General features: G+C 42.6%; 1 protein-coding gene across 1 annotated transcript in view; it reads left to right on the top strand.

The window, feature by feature from the left end:
* FBLN5 (fibulin 5) overlaps positions 1-18759 on the top strand; it is a gene marked incomplete at its 5' end in the record, with an annotated part of 48800 nt that overhangs the window by 18301 nt on the left and 11740 nt on the right. The window contains one exon of the mRNA XM_082001061.1: positions 15878-16000. Within this exon, the coding sequence (XP_081857187.1) occupies positions 15878-16000 (123 nt within the window). The remainder of the gene's footprint in view (positions 1-15877; positions 16001-18759) is intronic.

Raw genomic sequence — 18759 nt, forward strand, 5'->3', positions numbered from 1 at the left:
GTGCCTTCTCGAGAGTACAAGCAGGAGTTTGCTCCAGGAATAACCACAGACATTAAATGTTCCTGCTGGTTGGGAACATTGCCTTTTTTGTTTATTTATTTTCTTTTCTTTTACTTTTTTTTTTTTTTTTAGTTACCTGAACAGAACACGTTTTTCCAGGCCAGGTTATTTGGAATTGAACCATTTGGCCTGGGAATGCTCAATGTGAACAAGTGTCTTTCTGAGCTTCCATGGGTACTGTGACAGCTGGTGGGACTGCGTGTGACAGTGGTAATACGGCTGGCCACGTGTTCAGCCTTTAGTGCTAGCTGGCAATTCTGAATTCTGGTGCAAAGAAGACAGACTTACCTTGAAGCTTTGGGGACAAAAATTTGCAGATCTGTATGTGTGAGTAGGGCAGTCCTGGTTCTAGAAGTGTCTATACAGCATCCAATGAAATAGTTCTCCCACCTCAACAGTTTCTAGTAAATTAAGCAGAGATTCACAAAATACTGCCGCTGTGATGAACCACACTGCTAACCAGGTTTGCAACTAATCTGTATATGCAAGCATTCTAAGTATTTTCTCTTAGCTACCTCCAGGAGAGAGTTCAGTGTGCAGTGGATTCCTGTTGCCTTCATAGGCACCCAATTCTCCCAGCCATACTGGTCCCCTGGTATGAGAAAGACATGGGCATACTGAAGGGTATCCAGGAAAGGACTACCATAGAGGTTAGAATGTGGGAGCATGTAACGTACAAGGAGAGATTGAGAGAAGTGGGTTTACTCTGCTTTAAGAAGATGAGGCTGGTGAGGGAATTGTATTGCTTGCTGTCTTCAACTGTCTAATGTGAGACTGTAGAGAAGATGAAGCCAAATTCATCTCAGAGGTGCACATGGACAGGAATGGGCAAAAGTTGCAATATGGGAAATTCTTATTAGATGTAAGGGGAAATGTTATCAGTGTGAAAGTGGTCAAACACTGGAACAGAGGTTCATAGAGTTTGTGGCTAAAGGTCGTATCCTCGGAGAAATTCAAACCTCAGCTGGAGAAGGCCCTGAGCAACCTGCTTGAATTGCCCTTGCTTGGACCAGATGTCTTCCAGAGGTCAACTCCAACATACCTTGTGCAATGGTTCTGAGACTGCAGTGCCTGAAGTGCAGGAGCCTGTGTCTGATACTGGTTCTGGTCTTTAATTTATCAAAGACTCCACTAAAATGAAAGTGGTATTCTCTTTGTCACATAGACTTTGAGTTTGAGCACTGATTTTAAAGTGTTGTAAGATCTTTGGGTGGAAACTGATATAGCAAAATAGAAGCAATAATCAGCAGTGAAGGATTTTATTCTCAGCTTTTCAGTGACGTGAATCTTGAGTTTCACGGAGTGCAAATTCAGTCAGGACCATCCAGATCAATACATCTGTTTTACACCAGGATTGGTACAGGGGAAGATCTGCCTTATGTCAATCGATTTATTGATTGTAGGCAGGGGCCAGGACTCCTGCAAGTGTTAGGTAACTTTTATTAGAAATATTTTTCGCTGCAGTTTCAGCCTCACATCTTTTCCTGCCTGGGAGTTTCACAACCATCCAGAACCTGTCATGGTCCTGCTCAAAACTGGCAGTTATTGGGGCTAAATGAAACACAACTTTCTGCCTCTAAAGGCTCAGCACATCTGCTTTGAGGGCTTGTTATCTCAGGATTTCACAAATCTTGAAAGTTTCCGTCTTAATTGATACATTAAAGGTGACTAAATGGATTTTAAAACAGAGAGAGAGAGAGAATGAAATGGAAAAAGCCCTTCGAGATGAAACACCTCTTTTTCCAGGGAGCCATGAACCGAGAGTAAGGAGAGCAGGAGAATTGCCAGTAGACATCCACATCACACACTAATTGGAACAAAGTAAACCTCCCATGTCCACAGAGTTTTCATTTATCCAGGAAGGTTTGCAACCCAGTTGGCTGGCAGCAATTTTTGGAACATTGCAAGCAAATGTGGCTCAATCATTATAAAACAGTGAATGCCAAATCTGAGCTAAAGCCAGTTATTTGAGCAGGGATTATAGGCATTTTCCAATGATCACCACCACAGAAATAAATAAATAGATGGCTTGTTATGTATACACTCAAAGGGGAATGTTGCCCAACATGCATAGCTCTTTGCTATTAACAGTAATGAGGACACAGCTGTCTGAGCCTGGAAGCCAGTATTTGCAGAGAATAATTCTCAAAGATTTTTCTTCTCTACTGGCTTTTGTCCACTACCCATTCTTACAAAACAGTCCAAAAGACCCTAACATTAATACAAGAATTACCTTGGCTTTGTGGTGCTTTTGAGACTGTTATAAAGCATGCTGACACATGGACAGATTTGAAACTCAGATGAAATATGAAAAAGAATTTTCTCCCCCGATAACCTTCCCAATGCCCTTACTGCCAAGCATAACACTCTCTTTGTAGTCAATCACGACAGCTCCTAGAGCAGCTGGCAAGAGTTGCTGCCACGGGCAGAGGTCTGAAGCCCTCCCTTCCTATGAAGGACTTCTAACACCCACTGCCTGCAGAGCTTGTGGCTGCACCTGGGCAGACTAGTGATGTGAGTGTTGAGTCATGCATAACTGGTCAGCTCTACAGAGCCTCTAAAGCAAATATGAAGCTGCCCCACTGCCCAGACACACGTTCTGCAAGCACTGGTGGTGCAGCCAGGCTCTTTTCCCTGGTTTTAGCAGCTAGGTTCAGGGAATAAGGTCTAGAGTTCTGGAGTAAGACAAAGCACTGTAGCCTCCATTGCACGTGTGTTTTGACTCGCACAGTTCAAGTGACGTGAGGCAATCTACAGCCATGCCACCTCTGGCTGGAGCCTCCTTGCATGCTCAAACCAAGCAGCTCTGAATCCAGTACATTCCTGAATGAGACGCTGGTGATGATTGCTGAAGCTTTGTGAGAGATTAGTTAGTGATGAATCTCATACTACTATTCCAGTTCCCCATAACGGAGTTCCCTTGTTTATATACATGCATAGGGTCTTCTTTTTTCATGTGTAGTAAAGATTTTAATGTATCCTGTGAGAGTGACTAGAGCATCCATACTGAATTCTCTCTAGGGGTATGTACATATTGCACACCTAAAATCTCTCTTGTATTTTCAGGTCTCCAATACTTCACTCCCACAGTTGTTTGCACAACACGCTTGAGCAATGGTTAAAGCTTTTTTCATGTCACGCGCCCAAATTTTAATGGAAGAAGTAACCCTTGCAAGAGAAGTTTCTGTTCTATTCTGCAGGTGGATATTTGCATCCCTTTGTTGTCATTGCAGCTTTAATTTCTGGATCCATTTGGATCAATTTCTTCTGCTGTATTAAAAGTAGGGCTGTTCTCCTCTTTACTAGTTATTGTGGTCTATTCACAGTCTCAGACCTCTTTATCCTGCCAAAACACTTGGAAAAGGAGCTCTTAATGACTCAGTTAAAATGTACGGTCAAGAAGTTCATTTATTAGAGGAAATGTAAACTGACCACCAATTGGCTAAACCAGCTGGCTGGACTATTTGTGCTAGTGATTTCTCAAAGCTCCCAGGGGAGCGAAAGTGGGAATAGCAGTTCTCTTCTTTTAGTTCTCTTATGCTCCGTACCCTAACAGAAAAGTCTTTGAAAGAATTCGCTGGAGGAGAATCCAATAGGATTTCACAGACGTGCTTAAAAGCTTTATAAACAGTGCTTTAAACTCCTATATTTTTAATATATTTCTTCTTACAGGGTCTTTATAAACTATCCCATAGAACTGCAGAGAAAATATACAATTCAGCCATCGGAAATTCACTTCTTCAGTGTTAACGGTTCTACTCCTCTTCTGTGAAATTTCATGAGCTTTTTCTAGGGTTCTTGCACGAGACTGTTTCGTATCATGCAGCACAGGGAGGACTGTAAGGACTTTTTGCTGGAAGTATGTTTTAATTTCTTAGTGTGCGTTTCCTGGCTCTGACTGCACATCTTTTTCGTAAGTGTCACTTACATAACCTCCCAGCAGCTGGGAGTATTCTCAGTAAGTGCTCACCGGCTCCTCTCACCACCCTACCAGCAGATCTCAGTGTAGCGTATGATCATACAATATAAGTAATTTTGAGAAATGGGTAGTACAACAGTAACGTTCCATTTATTCAGCTGAAAAATATTTTTTCTGCTGACGAAGGTGAAACTAGGTTGAGCAGCAACTGCTTGGTACCTCCTAATTCAGCAGGTTCAGTGTCATCAGTGGGATGCTAAACACACCTCCACCCCACTCCAGCAAGATACATGGGTCACTCTTGTTCTGCTGTCCCACAGCTACTTGGAATAGCATAAGTGCAGTGGGGAAGTAACTGAGATTCCCAAATCACATGCACTGACCATTTCATAAGTTGTACAGAACCTGCAACAGGAAATCATGAATCCCGAGAGAACAGTTATGTTCCAGTCTGTGGAATTTCCATGTTTAAGCAAAGCCCTTAACTGAAATCAGTAGTTTGCCTCATTTCTGATCCCAGAGTTAACATGCGGGCTGTGCATTTGTGCAAAAGCTCTCATGGGACACCGGGAATAGTCCACACAACTGCGTGTGACCTTGTACCAACAGGGAGCCCTGGGAATTGGTGGGAGTGAGGAGCTATGGTCATGCAGGTGAGGCCACGTGTATAAACCATGCACAGGTCTGTTCTGAGCAGAAGGGGAAGAGGCTGCTGCCCCTTTTGTTGCCTTGCTATGCACTTATCTGCATGGCTGTCCTGTAAATCTCAATCACAAAAACAGGACTAGAACTGCGCTCAGCGAGCGAAGTTCTTTCACAGTTTAGCTGTTGTTTATCATCTTTGAGTAATGTTAAAAGTGTGCTAGCTAAGGAAAGGCTCAGATAGCTGGCGGGAGATCTAGAACCTGTGACACATATTGAGCAATTTTCATACCAGGCAGAAGGAGCAGCATTACAGATTCATGCCTCACACTATTTAGTATCCACTACCAGGCTGACCTTCTATGTGAAAAAGACACTTTAATCCTTGTTTAGCAACCGACCAACAGAATGCATAGGGATGCAGATAGAAAATGAATTCGGCAATCAATGGCCAGTCCTCAGACACTGAAATATGCAATTAAACAGGTGTTTAGGGAGTTGATCTTGGACTGTGCCCAAGCTCAGCAGGGTCAGTTGTCCTTGGAAAAAACACTGACCCCACACAGCAGCAGTTTGAATTTGGCTTCAGTCTGCACTTTAGGAATGTGGCATTGTTATTTCTCCCCTTTTCTTATCAAATGTAATTATCTTGAGAAAAAAAAGTTTTAAGAAAACATGTGATTTCACTGAGTAAAAATCTACTACTGAGGAAATTATTTCTCAGTGTCCAAATAAGGAGTCGGGGAGAAGTTTGGGGAAGGTGCTTTGTTCCAAGTAATCTTGGAACTGATACCCATGTTACTGAGCTCGGATGTTTAGTCCTGGCCTGCAATTATTCCGGTAAAAAATAGACATCCAATCTTTGTATCATCTTAAAATGGAGCCCTGAGGGTTATAAATGACTGACCGAGCTTCAGCGTTTGAGCAAACAGAGATTCTGGAACAAGCTCGCAGCCTTGAGCCTCTCTGCAAGAACTTTGTATCTTGAGAGCAGGGTGAACTCCTGGGGTTGTGATGGTACAACAGCAGGACTGAAATACATGCATAATAAAATAAAGAAGTAGGGCCCTAAAATCACCCACACCTCCTAGTAGAAGGGGGAAGAAGACCTTCCATGGCAAACTTTTTTTTTTAACAGCAAGACCTCTGCCCTCACAATTGTCAAATTAACCTTCAGCCTTACTGTGTTGAGCCCCATGGTGCTAATGGCTCTTAAATAATCATGATGGCAAAAACATACCCACTTTTCTCAATGGTTGATCAAAAGAAGGAAACACAGCCATAGCTACTACTGCGACCCACAGAAATTTGTGGCATGACTATCAGAATTCATTACTTAAGAAAGGAAGTCATGCATGCTAAATATGTTCCAAATAGAACAAAATGTAACAGTCCATCTGCGAAACAGCACACATTGCCAAGCAAGTCTTGGAAATCTGCTGTCCACATTGGCTTCCCTCTTGAATACAGAGTCCAAGCAAAGTTTCTCTTCTAATCGCCAAAGTGTCCAAGAACGTGGTTCTAGCTCAGAGATGGTAAGTCCACGTCCTTCCATGAGAGCTCTCTGCTAGGGTCATTACCACCTTGCCAGCCAGCAGAGAAAGGAGCTGTCACAGAGGGAGTGGAACAGTCACAGCACCCTAAGCATGGACCACATCTGTGGAGGGAGAAGCGTAGTCACAGATCCCACCACTTTCAACACCAGTGGATGAGCTTAACAAGGCAGCAGTCTCCCTTGTTCCTGTAGTGGCAGGTGCAAATAATCTCCTTGGGATGGAGCTTCTTTGGTAAGCTTTCCACATGCATTTACTCTGTCATCTGGTATGTAACCACAAGCTCATAAATACTAAAATGAAACTCATCAATATATTTATGTAACTTTCTTCTTTCTTTCAAAAGCAGCTTTTTGTCAAGAAAGTCTTTTCCTGAAGGACTCTGATACTGTCCCTGAACTGGTGGGCTGATCTTAAGGACTGTTTCCTTCTGTATTCTTTAATACATAAAGTCATGTTTATGCACAAAGTCATGTTTTTTTCTGAGCAGAAGAAATGCAAACTCTCTTTGCTTACAGTTGTTGAACCTCACTTTCCAGTGGGCAGGTTCTTCCAGTTCCTAAGCACCTCTGCTCCTTCACCTCTTAAAGTGAAAAAGAGACTTTCCACCTCTTAAAGTCACTTAACTTGCCAAACAATCTCTTTATTTCCTGCATGTCCACTTCCCCTAACCTGCAGTTTAGTCCCCTCTGGGCTCTTTGATTCAAAAAGATTGTCTGTGGTAATAAATTGGATTCTTCCTCTTTACCTTGATTCATGCTTCATAACAATGCAATCATTCTATGTGTCCTGAAAGGAAAGTGGTTGGCATGCCCAACATCTTTAGGCTGGTGACTCAACATCTTCTAGCATAAGAATGTTATCAACATTTTCTAAGTTTTCCATATTTTTTTCTGCATTTACTACAAACATTAGAGGTACAATATCTCTCACTAAAAATCAAATTTATTGATGAAAGTACAAACAAAAAATTAAAAATTGCACAGGCATACATTTAAAACTTTGCAAAGGAGAAATCACTTGGAAGATCCCCATTTTCAGTAGTTTCACTGGCCAAGATAAATCTAACGGCCTAGGAAATGAAAAAAGATGTAAGGTAAGCAGAAAATCTCAGGTGTGATGGTTATGGATATAGACAAAAATAACTAATCATTGAAAGATGTTAAATCATTCAATGAAGAGTTTAAGACAGCACTTTGACCACATAATCTGGTTTTTTTGTGACACAGGCTGTAGAACCTTACCCAGAAATCGGTGTTTCAAGCACACAGTTTTTGCTACAGCATATTTCAAAGAAGAAATACTGTTTGGGTATAAGGCCCTAAAGAACATCTACAATGTGCTTTATTATGTTTTTCAGATGATTAATCAGTGGTACTACTAAAGTTTGTGCCTTACTTTTATTTTGAATTTGTCTTCTAAACACTGAATTTCATCCCGTTGTCTTTTGCTGGCTTTAGTGACCATCTCCAGCTAAAAACTTTGTGTCCGCATAGATATTTATGGATCACAGGCAAATATACCTCGAACCTTTTCTTAAATAGACTATTAAATGGAGAATTTTCTTGCTCTGAGACAAATTTTTGTGACTTGGAATTACTCTTTGGAGATTTCCTGATCTCTTAGCAATATTGCTTTTTGAAGTGTTGGCACCAGAAATGTATTTCAGTAATTATTTCACTAATGCAATATACAGTGGTAAGAACAATTTCCTGTATCTACTCAGTGTTCTCATGTTTATGCTTGTCCTTTCAGCAACACTGTGTCAGGAAAAGTTTGTGTTCAAGGGATTATCTTTAATGACCCCAGAGTTATTTTCATGACCAACATTTTTTACTCTTGTTATATGACCCTGCATTTGTCTGCCTTGAAATGCACTTTCACATGTTCCCACCATAGCTAGCAAATTACTTTTATGTTGGAGTTCTGTTCACTTTTTAGTTCTTAAGTTCAGCAGTTTGTGATCCTCTGCATTTTATCCCAAATGTGGAAAACAGTGGACCAAAACCAGATCCTCAGGATCCTGTAGCCACTCAAAGCATGATTCCACATTTATGATTCTCTCTTGAGATTTCTGGTGTCCTAGTTTTAGCCTGTTTCATTTGAGCAATACTGAATATGTCTGGTCTTAATTTAATGGATTAGAGTATAATTTTTTGTTTTATGCTGTGATTTCTGGTGATATTATTGATACAAATGAGAGTGGTGTCAGTCCCGCATTCTTTGTGGACATGAGTTGGTATAAAAGACGACTATGTTTTCTGATAATGAGATGTGGTGTTGTGCTGCGGTTTGCCATCTAGGTTTTCTTTCTGATTATATTAATATGCTGCCCCGTCCTTTTGTATGCATGGCTTTAAAATTATTTCTTTTTTTTTTTTTCAAATGTATGGGCAATGAATTAAAAATTTCATTCATTGTTCTATGATGTTGCTAAATTCTAAAGAATCCATGAAGATTACTGCTAGCTTTTACAGATAATAAAACACAAAACAAATAATTTGCATGCTAAACACAATTAGTTCATTTATTTGTTTTGATATTAAAAATGATATCTATCCAGTCACCAGGCATTCTGCCATCCATTAAAAATACAATCTGGACCAATAAAAACAAAGCATCAGCACATCACATCCCACAAAAGGCAGCCAGGAAGCCAGAAATATAAAAAAACACTTTCCCCACCCTTCCAATCCCCAGATGAAACCCCATTGCCCCAGCCGCCTCACCTCTGTCAAAATGTCAAGTAAACAGAACGTCACACCCCAAGGTTGTTAGACCAAACCACCACAGCCATAAATTTTTAAGGCAGACACACTGACCTAAGAGAGAGGGATGTTGTTAATTTTGAAGTATTCGGGCTCAGGCTTTTGCAGCAAGGGCTTCCTGACAAATGGATATGGAGATGCCATTTACCTATTCTCTCACTCAGTCAGAAAACCAAAGACCTTTAAAACTCATGGCTTCAAGCCGTGAGGCTCTGCATTCGTTCTAGGTGGTACTCCTTAGGAGGCAGAGAGCAGTGGTCTGGATGGGCTGTGTGGTTGCTCCCAGTATTCAGCTGGGAAGTGACAAAGCAAATCATTCCCACTTCAGGTCAAATTTTAATTTCAGTCTGGACTTTTGCCTGAACTTCTGCCCTTGGAACTAGCTGTGGGAGCTATAATGTGAACACAACAACTGGAAGGATGGATGACAGACTATAGATGACTGCTAATTTGATAGCACACAGCATCATAATCAAGAGCTGAGACACCCAGGGCCAGCGTTGGCCAAGTGTTCCTTGGCAAGAGAAGTTTTGAACAGGGGCCCATTCTGCCCTTCCTTGCTGCCCTGGTGTGGTTTTAAGTCCTGAACAGCTGCTCTCTCAAAATCAGGAACCTCTAAAGAGTCACCCAGAGTCACCAGTCACTTGGGAAAATTTGGACTTATTCAAGAGGTGTGATAGCTAGACAACTCTTTCAATTTGCCACTGACTGTGTTAATAGTTTTTTGTTTCAGAAAGAAATATTCCAGAATACTGGAAACTTTGAGGTTCAGTGCACCATTAGGGTAGAACAGTAACATTGTGAGTAGCATAGAGTCTAGCTGAAAGAGCTTTTGATCCTCTGAGGCTTCCTAGTAGAATATAACGCTTTCAGAATTATGGTTAATCTTTGGCTAATGAGATCAAAAGTAAATGTAGAGGCTGCACGAAATTTCTGAAACAGTCGCATCTTTAAGTGTTCGTATAATAGGGGCAGGCTGTATTGGGCTACGTGCAGGGCTACAAGTCAGAATCGTCTGTGACCCGTTCTTGCTTCTGTTTTGTTGAGTGGTTGCAGGGTAGTCCTTTAATTCCTTAGTCTTGACTTTCCTGGTTAAAATCTAGGGCCACTGATATTTTTCACCAAGTGGGATGTTGCCAGGTTTCGTAGTACAGTTTGATTTGTGTGAGGATTGGAAGGCTTCAAATAAAAGTGGACTAATCATGAACTGGCTCTGTATATAAGAGGACAGGCTCTGTCCTGAATAGTTTTAGATGCTAAACAGTGAGGGAGGCTGGACTACGACAGAGATTTTTTTATTCCCATTTTTCAAATAGGAAGCAGGGCAGTGGAAGAATGAAGAGCAAGGATGAGCTCCCACAGGGTAAATTCTCAGCACATGAATTACAGTGTGGTCACTGCTGCTGTGCTGGTTCCTCGACCTGCACAACCACTACCAGCTACCTTAGTCTTTTTTCACTGAGGACAGATCTAATTTATATTTGTTTCCCAGTTCACCTCATGGCGATTCTTGCAGCGACATACTCAGTAATCTAGCCAAAATCGCAGTAGAATTATTCAATAATGCTAGCTATTAGTAAAACCTAGACATGCTCTTGGGATGCAGGCAATGTTTTCTAAGGATCTTGGTGATGAAAGGTGCTAAAGGCAGGTTCAGTATAATGAAAACCATCCTTGGATACCAGTGATGGGTGACACCATCTGATGTTTTCATGGTACTGATGCCAAAATCATCAAATATCACAATCTGTTTACACCTTGAATGGGGAGCAGTGTGGTTTCTAGGGTTTCTTGTTGGCTTGCTCCACTTCAGTAACTCTTCTTCTCTCCACCTGATTAGACTTTACTTTGGGGCTCAGACCACTCATTGTAGTGGCAAAAGCCCAGCTAGAGCTCAGTCTGGCTACAGTCGTAAAGGATAATAAAAAATGTTTTTACAAATATATTAACAACAAAAAGAGAGGCAAGGAGAATCTCCATCCCCTACTGGATATGGCAGGGAACATTGTCTCCAAGGACGAGGACAAGGCTGAGATACTTAATGCCTTCTTTGCCTCAGTCTTTAATAGCCAGACCAGGTATCCGCAGGGTATTCAACCCCCTGAGCTGGAAGACGGGGATGGAGAGCACAATGTACTCCTCATAATCCAGGAGGAAGCAGTCAAGGACATGCTAAACCACCTGGACCCCCACAAGTCTATGGGGCCTGATGGCATCCACCCAAGAGTACAGAGAGAGCTGGCGGAGGAGCTTGCCAAGCCACTCTACATCATTTATCAACAGTCCTGGTTAACAGGGGAGGTCCCAGAAGACTGGAGGCTTGCCAATGTGATGCCCATCTACAAGAAAGGCCGGAAGGAGGATCCTGGGAACTACAGGCCTGTCAGCCTGACCTCTGTACCGGGGAAGATTATGGAGCGGTTGGTCTTGAGAGTGCTCACAGGGCATCTGCAGAACAACCAAGGGCTCAGGCCCAGCCAGCATGGGTTCATGAAAGGCAGGTCCTGCTTGACCAACCTGATCTCCTTCTATGACCAGGTGAGCCACCTAGTGGATGAGGGAAAGACTGTGGACGTTGTCTACCTGGACTTTAGTAAAGCTTTTGACAGCGTCTCCCACAGCATTCTCCTGGAGAAACTGGCGGCTTGTGGCTTAGACAGGTTTACTCTTCGCTGTGTGAGGAACTGGCTGGATGGCCGAGCCCAGAGAGTTGTGGTGAACAGCGTTAAATCCGGCTGGCGGCCGGTCACAAGCGGTGTTCCCCAGGGCTTGGTTCTGGGACCAGTCTTGTTCAATATCTTTATAGATGATCTGGATGAAGGAATTGAGTGCTCCCTCAGTAAGTTTGCAGATGACACCAAGTTGGGTGGGAGTGTTGATCTGCTGGAGGGTAGGAGGGCCCTGCAGAGGGATCTGGACAGGCTGGATCGATGGGCAGAGGTCAACTGTATGAGGTTTAATAAGGCCAAGTGCCAGGTCCTGCACTTCGGCCACAACAACCCCATGCAACGCTACAGGCTTGGGGAGGAGTGGCTGGAGAGCAGCCCGGCGGAAAGGGACCTGGGGGTGCTGGTTGACAGCCGGCTGAACATGAGCCGGCAGTGTGCCCAGGTGGCCAAGAAGGCCAACAGCATCCTGGCCTGTATCAGAAATAGTGTGGCCAGCAGGAGTAGGGAAGTGATTGTGCCCCTGTACTCGGCACTGGTGAGGCCACAGCTTGAATCCTGTGTTCAGTTTTGGGCCCCTCACTACAAGAATGATGTTGAGGTGCTAGAGCATGTCCAGAGAAGGGCAATGAAGCTGGTGAGGAGGCTGGAGTACAAGTCTTATGAGGAGCAGCTGAGGGAACTGGGGTTGTTTAGTCTGGAGAAGAGGAGGCTGAGGGGAGACCTTATCGCTCTCTACAACTACCTGAAAGGGGGTTGTGGCGACGAGGGTGTTGGTCTCTTCTCCCAAGTAACTAGCGGTAGGACAAGAGGAAATGGCCTCAAGTTGTGCCAGGGGAGGTTTAGATTGGATATTAGGAAAACTTTCTTCACTGAGAGAGTGGTCAGGCATTGGAACAGGCTGCCCAGGGAGATGGTGGAGTCGCCATCTCTGGAAGTGTTCAAAAAACATGTGGATGCGGCCCTTCAGGACATGGTTTAGGGGGCATGGTGGCACTGGGTTAATGGTTGGACTTGATGATCTTGAAGGTCCTTTCCAACCTAGTGATTCTGTGATTCTGTGGTTCTGTGACTGCAGCACAAGTTATGCTGGGTCAGAGGCACTCTTCCAGGCTCCAGAAAACCTCATCTCAGGGACTTCTTAGCCACACATGCTATCCTTGTATTGAGCAGTCCTTACAATTTTTTATTCTCTAAATTAATCTTATTTGCTTTGAACCTACAAAACTATTGACAATTTAGTATCACATACATTTAGCATCACAGTTTTACTCTAGTATTGTGTATGACCCATCCGAAGGGCAGAGGTGGTATGAATGAGCTGTGAAGTGATATTCCCAGGGCATGAACACACCTAAGATTTCTGTTTGAACAGAACAGAAATAAGATGTGTAACCAGAATAAGAAACGATTTACACATTATTGACCAGCTACTAGGTTGTTTCTGCTTGCAATTTTCCACTCAACCAAAAATGCCCTGAGAGTGTTTTGATATAGTTTCTATGCTGGCACTTAAGTCTAGTGCATCCATTATAGGCAATCTCTCGAAGTTTTATGGCTAGTTTTCTCCCCAGTGGAAATAATTTGTTTCATGTTTTTCTTTCCCTGTCAAATGTCTAGTTTTGATTTTATCAACCACACCAGTTTTCACTACATGCCGCATCGTGTAAATGGGCTGGGCAAGGCACCCTCTGTCTCCCAGCTCTGATATTCTTCAAGAAGATACCTAACGATTAGCCAGTTGTTGCACCGACACTTTTCTCAGTGTGCAAATGTCACCTTTCACTTAGTGAGCCTCTGTAATGTAAATAACACCTGGCAGACACGCTGGGGTTACACTACCTGCTTCAACTGACAAGGCTGCTTGCAAAAAATAACTGATTTGATTGCATTGGCTGGGTCTGTCAGAGTTCAATGGCGCATCATGGTAAGGGGCAATCTTAGAGGAAGCCAGATACATGTAACGTAGAACTCTGTGTGTGTGCTCAGGCCCAAGCAAAAAGATTTGATGCTACCAGTAAAGCTGTTTATACCTGTTGGTTGCATAAAACTTCATTAATGAAGTCAGTGAGGTAGCATTCAGTGTAAAATGTGGGGAGTCAAGGCATTCTGCATACACAACTTCAGGTTGATCAGGTTTCCTAGGGACAGCAGAAGCTCCACAGGTAGCCTCCATTGTCAAAAATTTTGCGTTCGAAAGGAAATATGCCTCCAATACCACCACAAAAGGTGAAAACTGGGAGTCAGCAAAGAAATCTGCTTGGTAGATAGCAAAGAAAAGAGAATTGATGTCTTACTTTTCTGGAACGATTGTACTGCTCATGCAACTGCTACAAAGATGACTCGGGAACAAAACCGAAGCCACCCGTTGCTTTTGGTGAAGGATGCATATTGTACCCCTGCTAGAAAGATGCACCACAGAAGAGTGGAGAATCGATAGTCTTCAAACAGCACTGCTGCCATATGTGGTCGTAAGGCCATGACCCTCATTTTGTCTCTTCTGTGCTTCACATTAATATTAATGGAAGCAGGTAGCATGGAAAATTAAAATCTCCTTTTTAAGCTTGGGGTAGGCTAGAAACAGCAGAATTGGCCAGAGCCCGAGGTCCCACTCCTAAAACTATAAGCAAATGTGACAAATAGAAAGCTTTTTCATTTAGAAAACATTAATGTCCTTCTTATGAAATCTATGGTTAGATAATATCTGTGTTCAAATACTACCAATTATGTGTGGAACACTGTATGGGGGGAGGATTCAGAATTTTTAGCCCAATCACAGAAGAAATAGCTGAACTGAACAACATATCTATGTACCTATATAGTCTAGACTTGTTATCTTACGCCTTCCCCACTTCCCCCACCACTTTGCCAACCTTCATCTGGCCAATAAATATGTGGGAACTGATTTCTGACAGAGTTAATTACCTCTAATTGTGCCACTCTTGTTACCTTACCAGCTTCGACTGACCGTAAGTTGCTCTGGTACAGATGTTGGCAAGATAAGAACTCTAGACTCTCTCCATATATATAATATGTATATATTAATTTATATACCCAAACATGTTAGATAGGCTGCTGTGGTAGACTGCATCAGTTATTTCATGACTGCTGGGATCTTACAGCCGACTGGCTGTGCTATAGGTGCCTCAGGGGCAGATACTGGGACCCAATTCCTGCTCTCTGCTGCCTGCTCCAGCCCAGTGCATTTGTGAGATACTTTCAGTCATGTCCCAACAAAGACTGGGTTAATAAAAATCAGGGGGACATCAAGAGAGTAGCATCGGAGTAGCTTGGATGACACAGTAATTCAGCAAAGGCCAGTGCACAGTATGTTGGAACAAAAAATAGTTCAGGTATCAATAAATAAAACATAGAAATCTGAGTTGGCTGAAAAAATGATGCGATTTATCTTTTGATATTTCCATTTCTGACATCTAGAGGCAAACCCGATGCCAGAAACATCAGGGAAGAGATTGAGCGAGGAGGGATTCACATTGAACTTCTGACTCTGAAAGGCATTTTTAATCAGTTAGGATCTAGGGTCCTGGCTTATATAAATGTAGGAATGCTGTTCACCTCCTCTGCAAAAAAAAAAAAAAAAAAAAGGCCACAACAAAAACACCCTAAGGGGTTGTAATAAAAAACCAAATACATTAAAAACAATAAGGATGGTAAAAAAAAAAATAAAAAGAGCTTTATTGTCAGGAAATTGATTCCAGGGAAGTGTACATTTTTTTTGTCAGGTAAAGGTTGATTTTGGTTGAACCTTCTGTCAGAAGAATTACAATAAGATAATCTGCATTAGTGGGGGTAGGAAGTATTTTTTTGTTATATGTTTGAGTTGTGTTTCTACATCTCTCAAACTCCCATTCATCTCATACTGTGCAGTGGGGTTAAATAGCCCTTTTATCAACCTTTCCCTAGGGCTGAACACTGCCCTGTAGCATGGAAATCCCAGTTCAGTGACAACACAAATGTGGAACTAATAAAAAACTCGAGGTAATGCAATCTCTTTCTTGAGGAGCTCCGAGAAACACTGGGTCACCTGCAAAAGGGAGAGATTTGATGAGCACCCTCAGGTCTCACTGCCCTCAAACATTTATTATTACAAATTTTACTTCAGGTTATGGCCATTCTCTCTGCTCCACCACACTTTGGTTCCTCACACGGAGCCAGTGCACACATTGTGAACGCAAGTCCCTGTACAGTGTGAACGATCTTTTGTTGTTGCCATTTCTAATATTTTCTTGCTGTTTTTCTGTGTTGCAGATGTGGATGAATGTGCTTCAGATTCTCACCAGTGTAACCCCACCCAGATCTGCATAAATACTGAGGGGGGCTATACCTGTTCCTGCACTGAAGGCTACTGGCTGTTAGAAGGCCAGTGTTTAGGTAAAAACCTCATGCGATACGGTATTTGAGCATCTGTGTATGTGTACCTGTGAATAGCTGAAATAATGCCACTGATCATCTTGGTCAAGTACGTGTCAAACCTTTGGCTACGTGGAAACTGTCTTTCGTCTTTGTAAGTGCCAATGGTCTGCTTGGCAGAGAGACTCCCTCGCGGAACGAACGGGTAGATGTAAATGCCATATGACTATCCATATAAATGATGTAGATGTAAATGCCATATGACTATGAATATGAAAATCCCATCTCACGTGGGATTCCCTTTCATATAAGATCAATCACAAGCATGTATACAAAGAGATTTATTCCCAAACAGACCCGTCCTTTCTACACTATGACAGTGTGGACCCAAATGGATCAATATTTGACACCAAGAAACAGGTCAGTAAATCCCTAGATTCAACCAACCCTTTTGCTTGGGGGTGAGAAAAAAAAAAACAAACCTCTGAACTGGGTGCAGTTTCAGTAGCTTCCAAGCAGTTTTATTTCGATTTCAGTATTTTTCTTGCACCAATGTCCTGTTCATCCTTCTAGCTCAGCCCTGTTGAAGAAAAGGTCCCTCAGTAAACACCATGGGAAAACCTTCCAGCTCCCCTCTCCTCCAGCCCATTCCCCGCACTTGACATGCCCATGGGATGATGAAGTAGATATTAATTTTAGGTACACAGACAGGACCTAGGGAAGAGGATACAATTTTTTTTTTTTTTTTTTTAATTTGCTCATTATTCTTTTTTTCCCCTCGGCACAGGCTATTTGCCTGCCAGCTCTGCAGAGCTGGACCATCCTGTCACAACACCTCCGCTGGAAGGAGAACGGGCTTTGCCTGCCCATTCATCCCTGGAGCCCCTCCAGTTCTTTTCCAACTGTCTCCTCCCAAGTACCAGTTCCAGTGAAGGACTGGCTGACGGCTGCTTTCCTAACTGCTGCGAACAGCCGCCGTGTCACTAACTCACCTGGCAGGGACAGAGCTGAGCATCGTCCAGGCTGGGGTCTGTGCAGCCACAGCCGCTTCGGGGAGTCACTGTCTTGTAGTTCCCCTGGGATATGAAGTCTCTAAGCCCCCTGCTCCTTAACCTCTGATAATTCCTCTTCTCTTGGGAAAAAAAGCTTGTGCCGGGGGTTGTAGAGGCGTAGGTGATGGGGTGGGGATGAGGGCGGGCAGGAAGGGGCATTCTGCTCTGCATCACCTGTTTTGCCACCCATTTGCTTCTCCCAGTTACAGTCCAAATGAAAGGCTTGTGTGCAGCTTTCAGGATTTGGACATGGATCTAAAGTACTCTACTGCTTGATGGATATACCAGAGAACTGAAATGGCTGCATTGCTGAATTGATTTGAGTATCTGCTTATGCTACGTAAAACAGGCAATAGCATCCCAGTGTTGCCCGCTTTAAGTAATCATGGGGTGGATTATTACAAGGCAGTGCAAAGAGTTAAATGCAAATAGTGTTTAGAGTTGCTATATTTTTCTCTAAGTCTCTAAAAAGTCCCAGTTTTCCATACTTTCCACTGGCCTTGGAGAATTGATTTTTGCTGGCATAAAGCAGTAAAAGACCATTTACTGTCATCAGAGGACTGGGTTGTGTTTTAGAGATAGGCTTTTTTGGTGCAGTGTTAGTAAACCACAGTTACAAACAGCTACACTTCTATCTGTTGTAATTATCCCAGTAAAGTTTATAAGGAGGAGCCAGTACAGCAGTAGCCCCGCGACCCACCCACAGGAAGCAGCCCTGTAAAAGTCCCTATCCTCAAAACGTGGTACTCTTGAGGTAACAGTCCTGCAAAAGCCAAAGCATGTACTTAAAGTAATGCATTGTGTCAGTGAAAAGAGGTATTAATTTACTTAAAACCCATGTCACTTTTTGCAGGATTTGGGCCAAGCCTGCTCCTGATGTACGTACCATAGCTGACGCTGGCCTTTAGGTTATCTTGCTATGTAGAATGCAACGGGAAATACAAGCTAGTAAGGGTAAAACTGAGTGTCAGTCTCCTTGTTAGTTTACACAGAGAGAGTATTTCCAAGCCTCTTGACATTTTCAGAATGGTTTCTTGAGACTTTCTATGGCAAAACTGCCCCAATGAGGCCAACAACATAAACTTGAATTGCAGGATGTAGCTACTTATACAACAGTTTCACAACGTTGTTGTTTTTGTGGTATTACCACATCATGTAAATGTTCAAGTCGTTCAAGAATTCTGTTTCCCAACACATTCTTAATATTTAACACTAAAACAGGAAGCAGCCAATTTAGCTAACAAATAATGAACTGCTGGAATTCATGCAGATACATATGTATACGTGTGAATCATAGGGAGACTACCGTCATTTTGATTTTCATGTGCATTGGAACCTAAGGTGGGGGCCATTTCACTAAAATCTGTGCCTTCCTGCTTTGCTCCTTCTGGCAAACTGACTGGAGATAATGCACTTGGTTTTCTACTGCGCAAGTTAACTTCAAAGCTTTGAGAGTAGCCATTAAAAAAAATCTCCGTAAATCAAAAGCCAGTTGATACCAAAGGTAATGTACAGCCTTGGAAAGGACAAGTATTCCAGGTGTTTCATTCCAATTCTTAGTTCAGGGGCAAAATTCTTCTAGCACTTCCCATTTTACGTATCTTACAGCATTTTCTTGTGCTTATACAAGTCAGTTGCATGTGTTGCTAATGCTGCAATTCAGCCCAAACTGCTATTTTGGCATTAAATTTACTGTTTACATTTTAGAGTCTGTAAGTTGTCAGTTAA

This window comes from Phaethon aethereus, assembly GCF_964289735.1.
Source record: "Phaethon aethereus genome assembly, chromosome: 5".
NCBI classification, from domain to species: Eukaryota; Metazoa; Chordata; class Aves; order Phaethontiformes; family Phaethontidae; genus Phaethon; species Phaethon aethereus.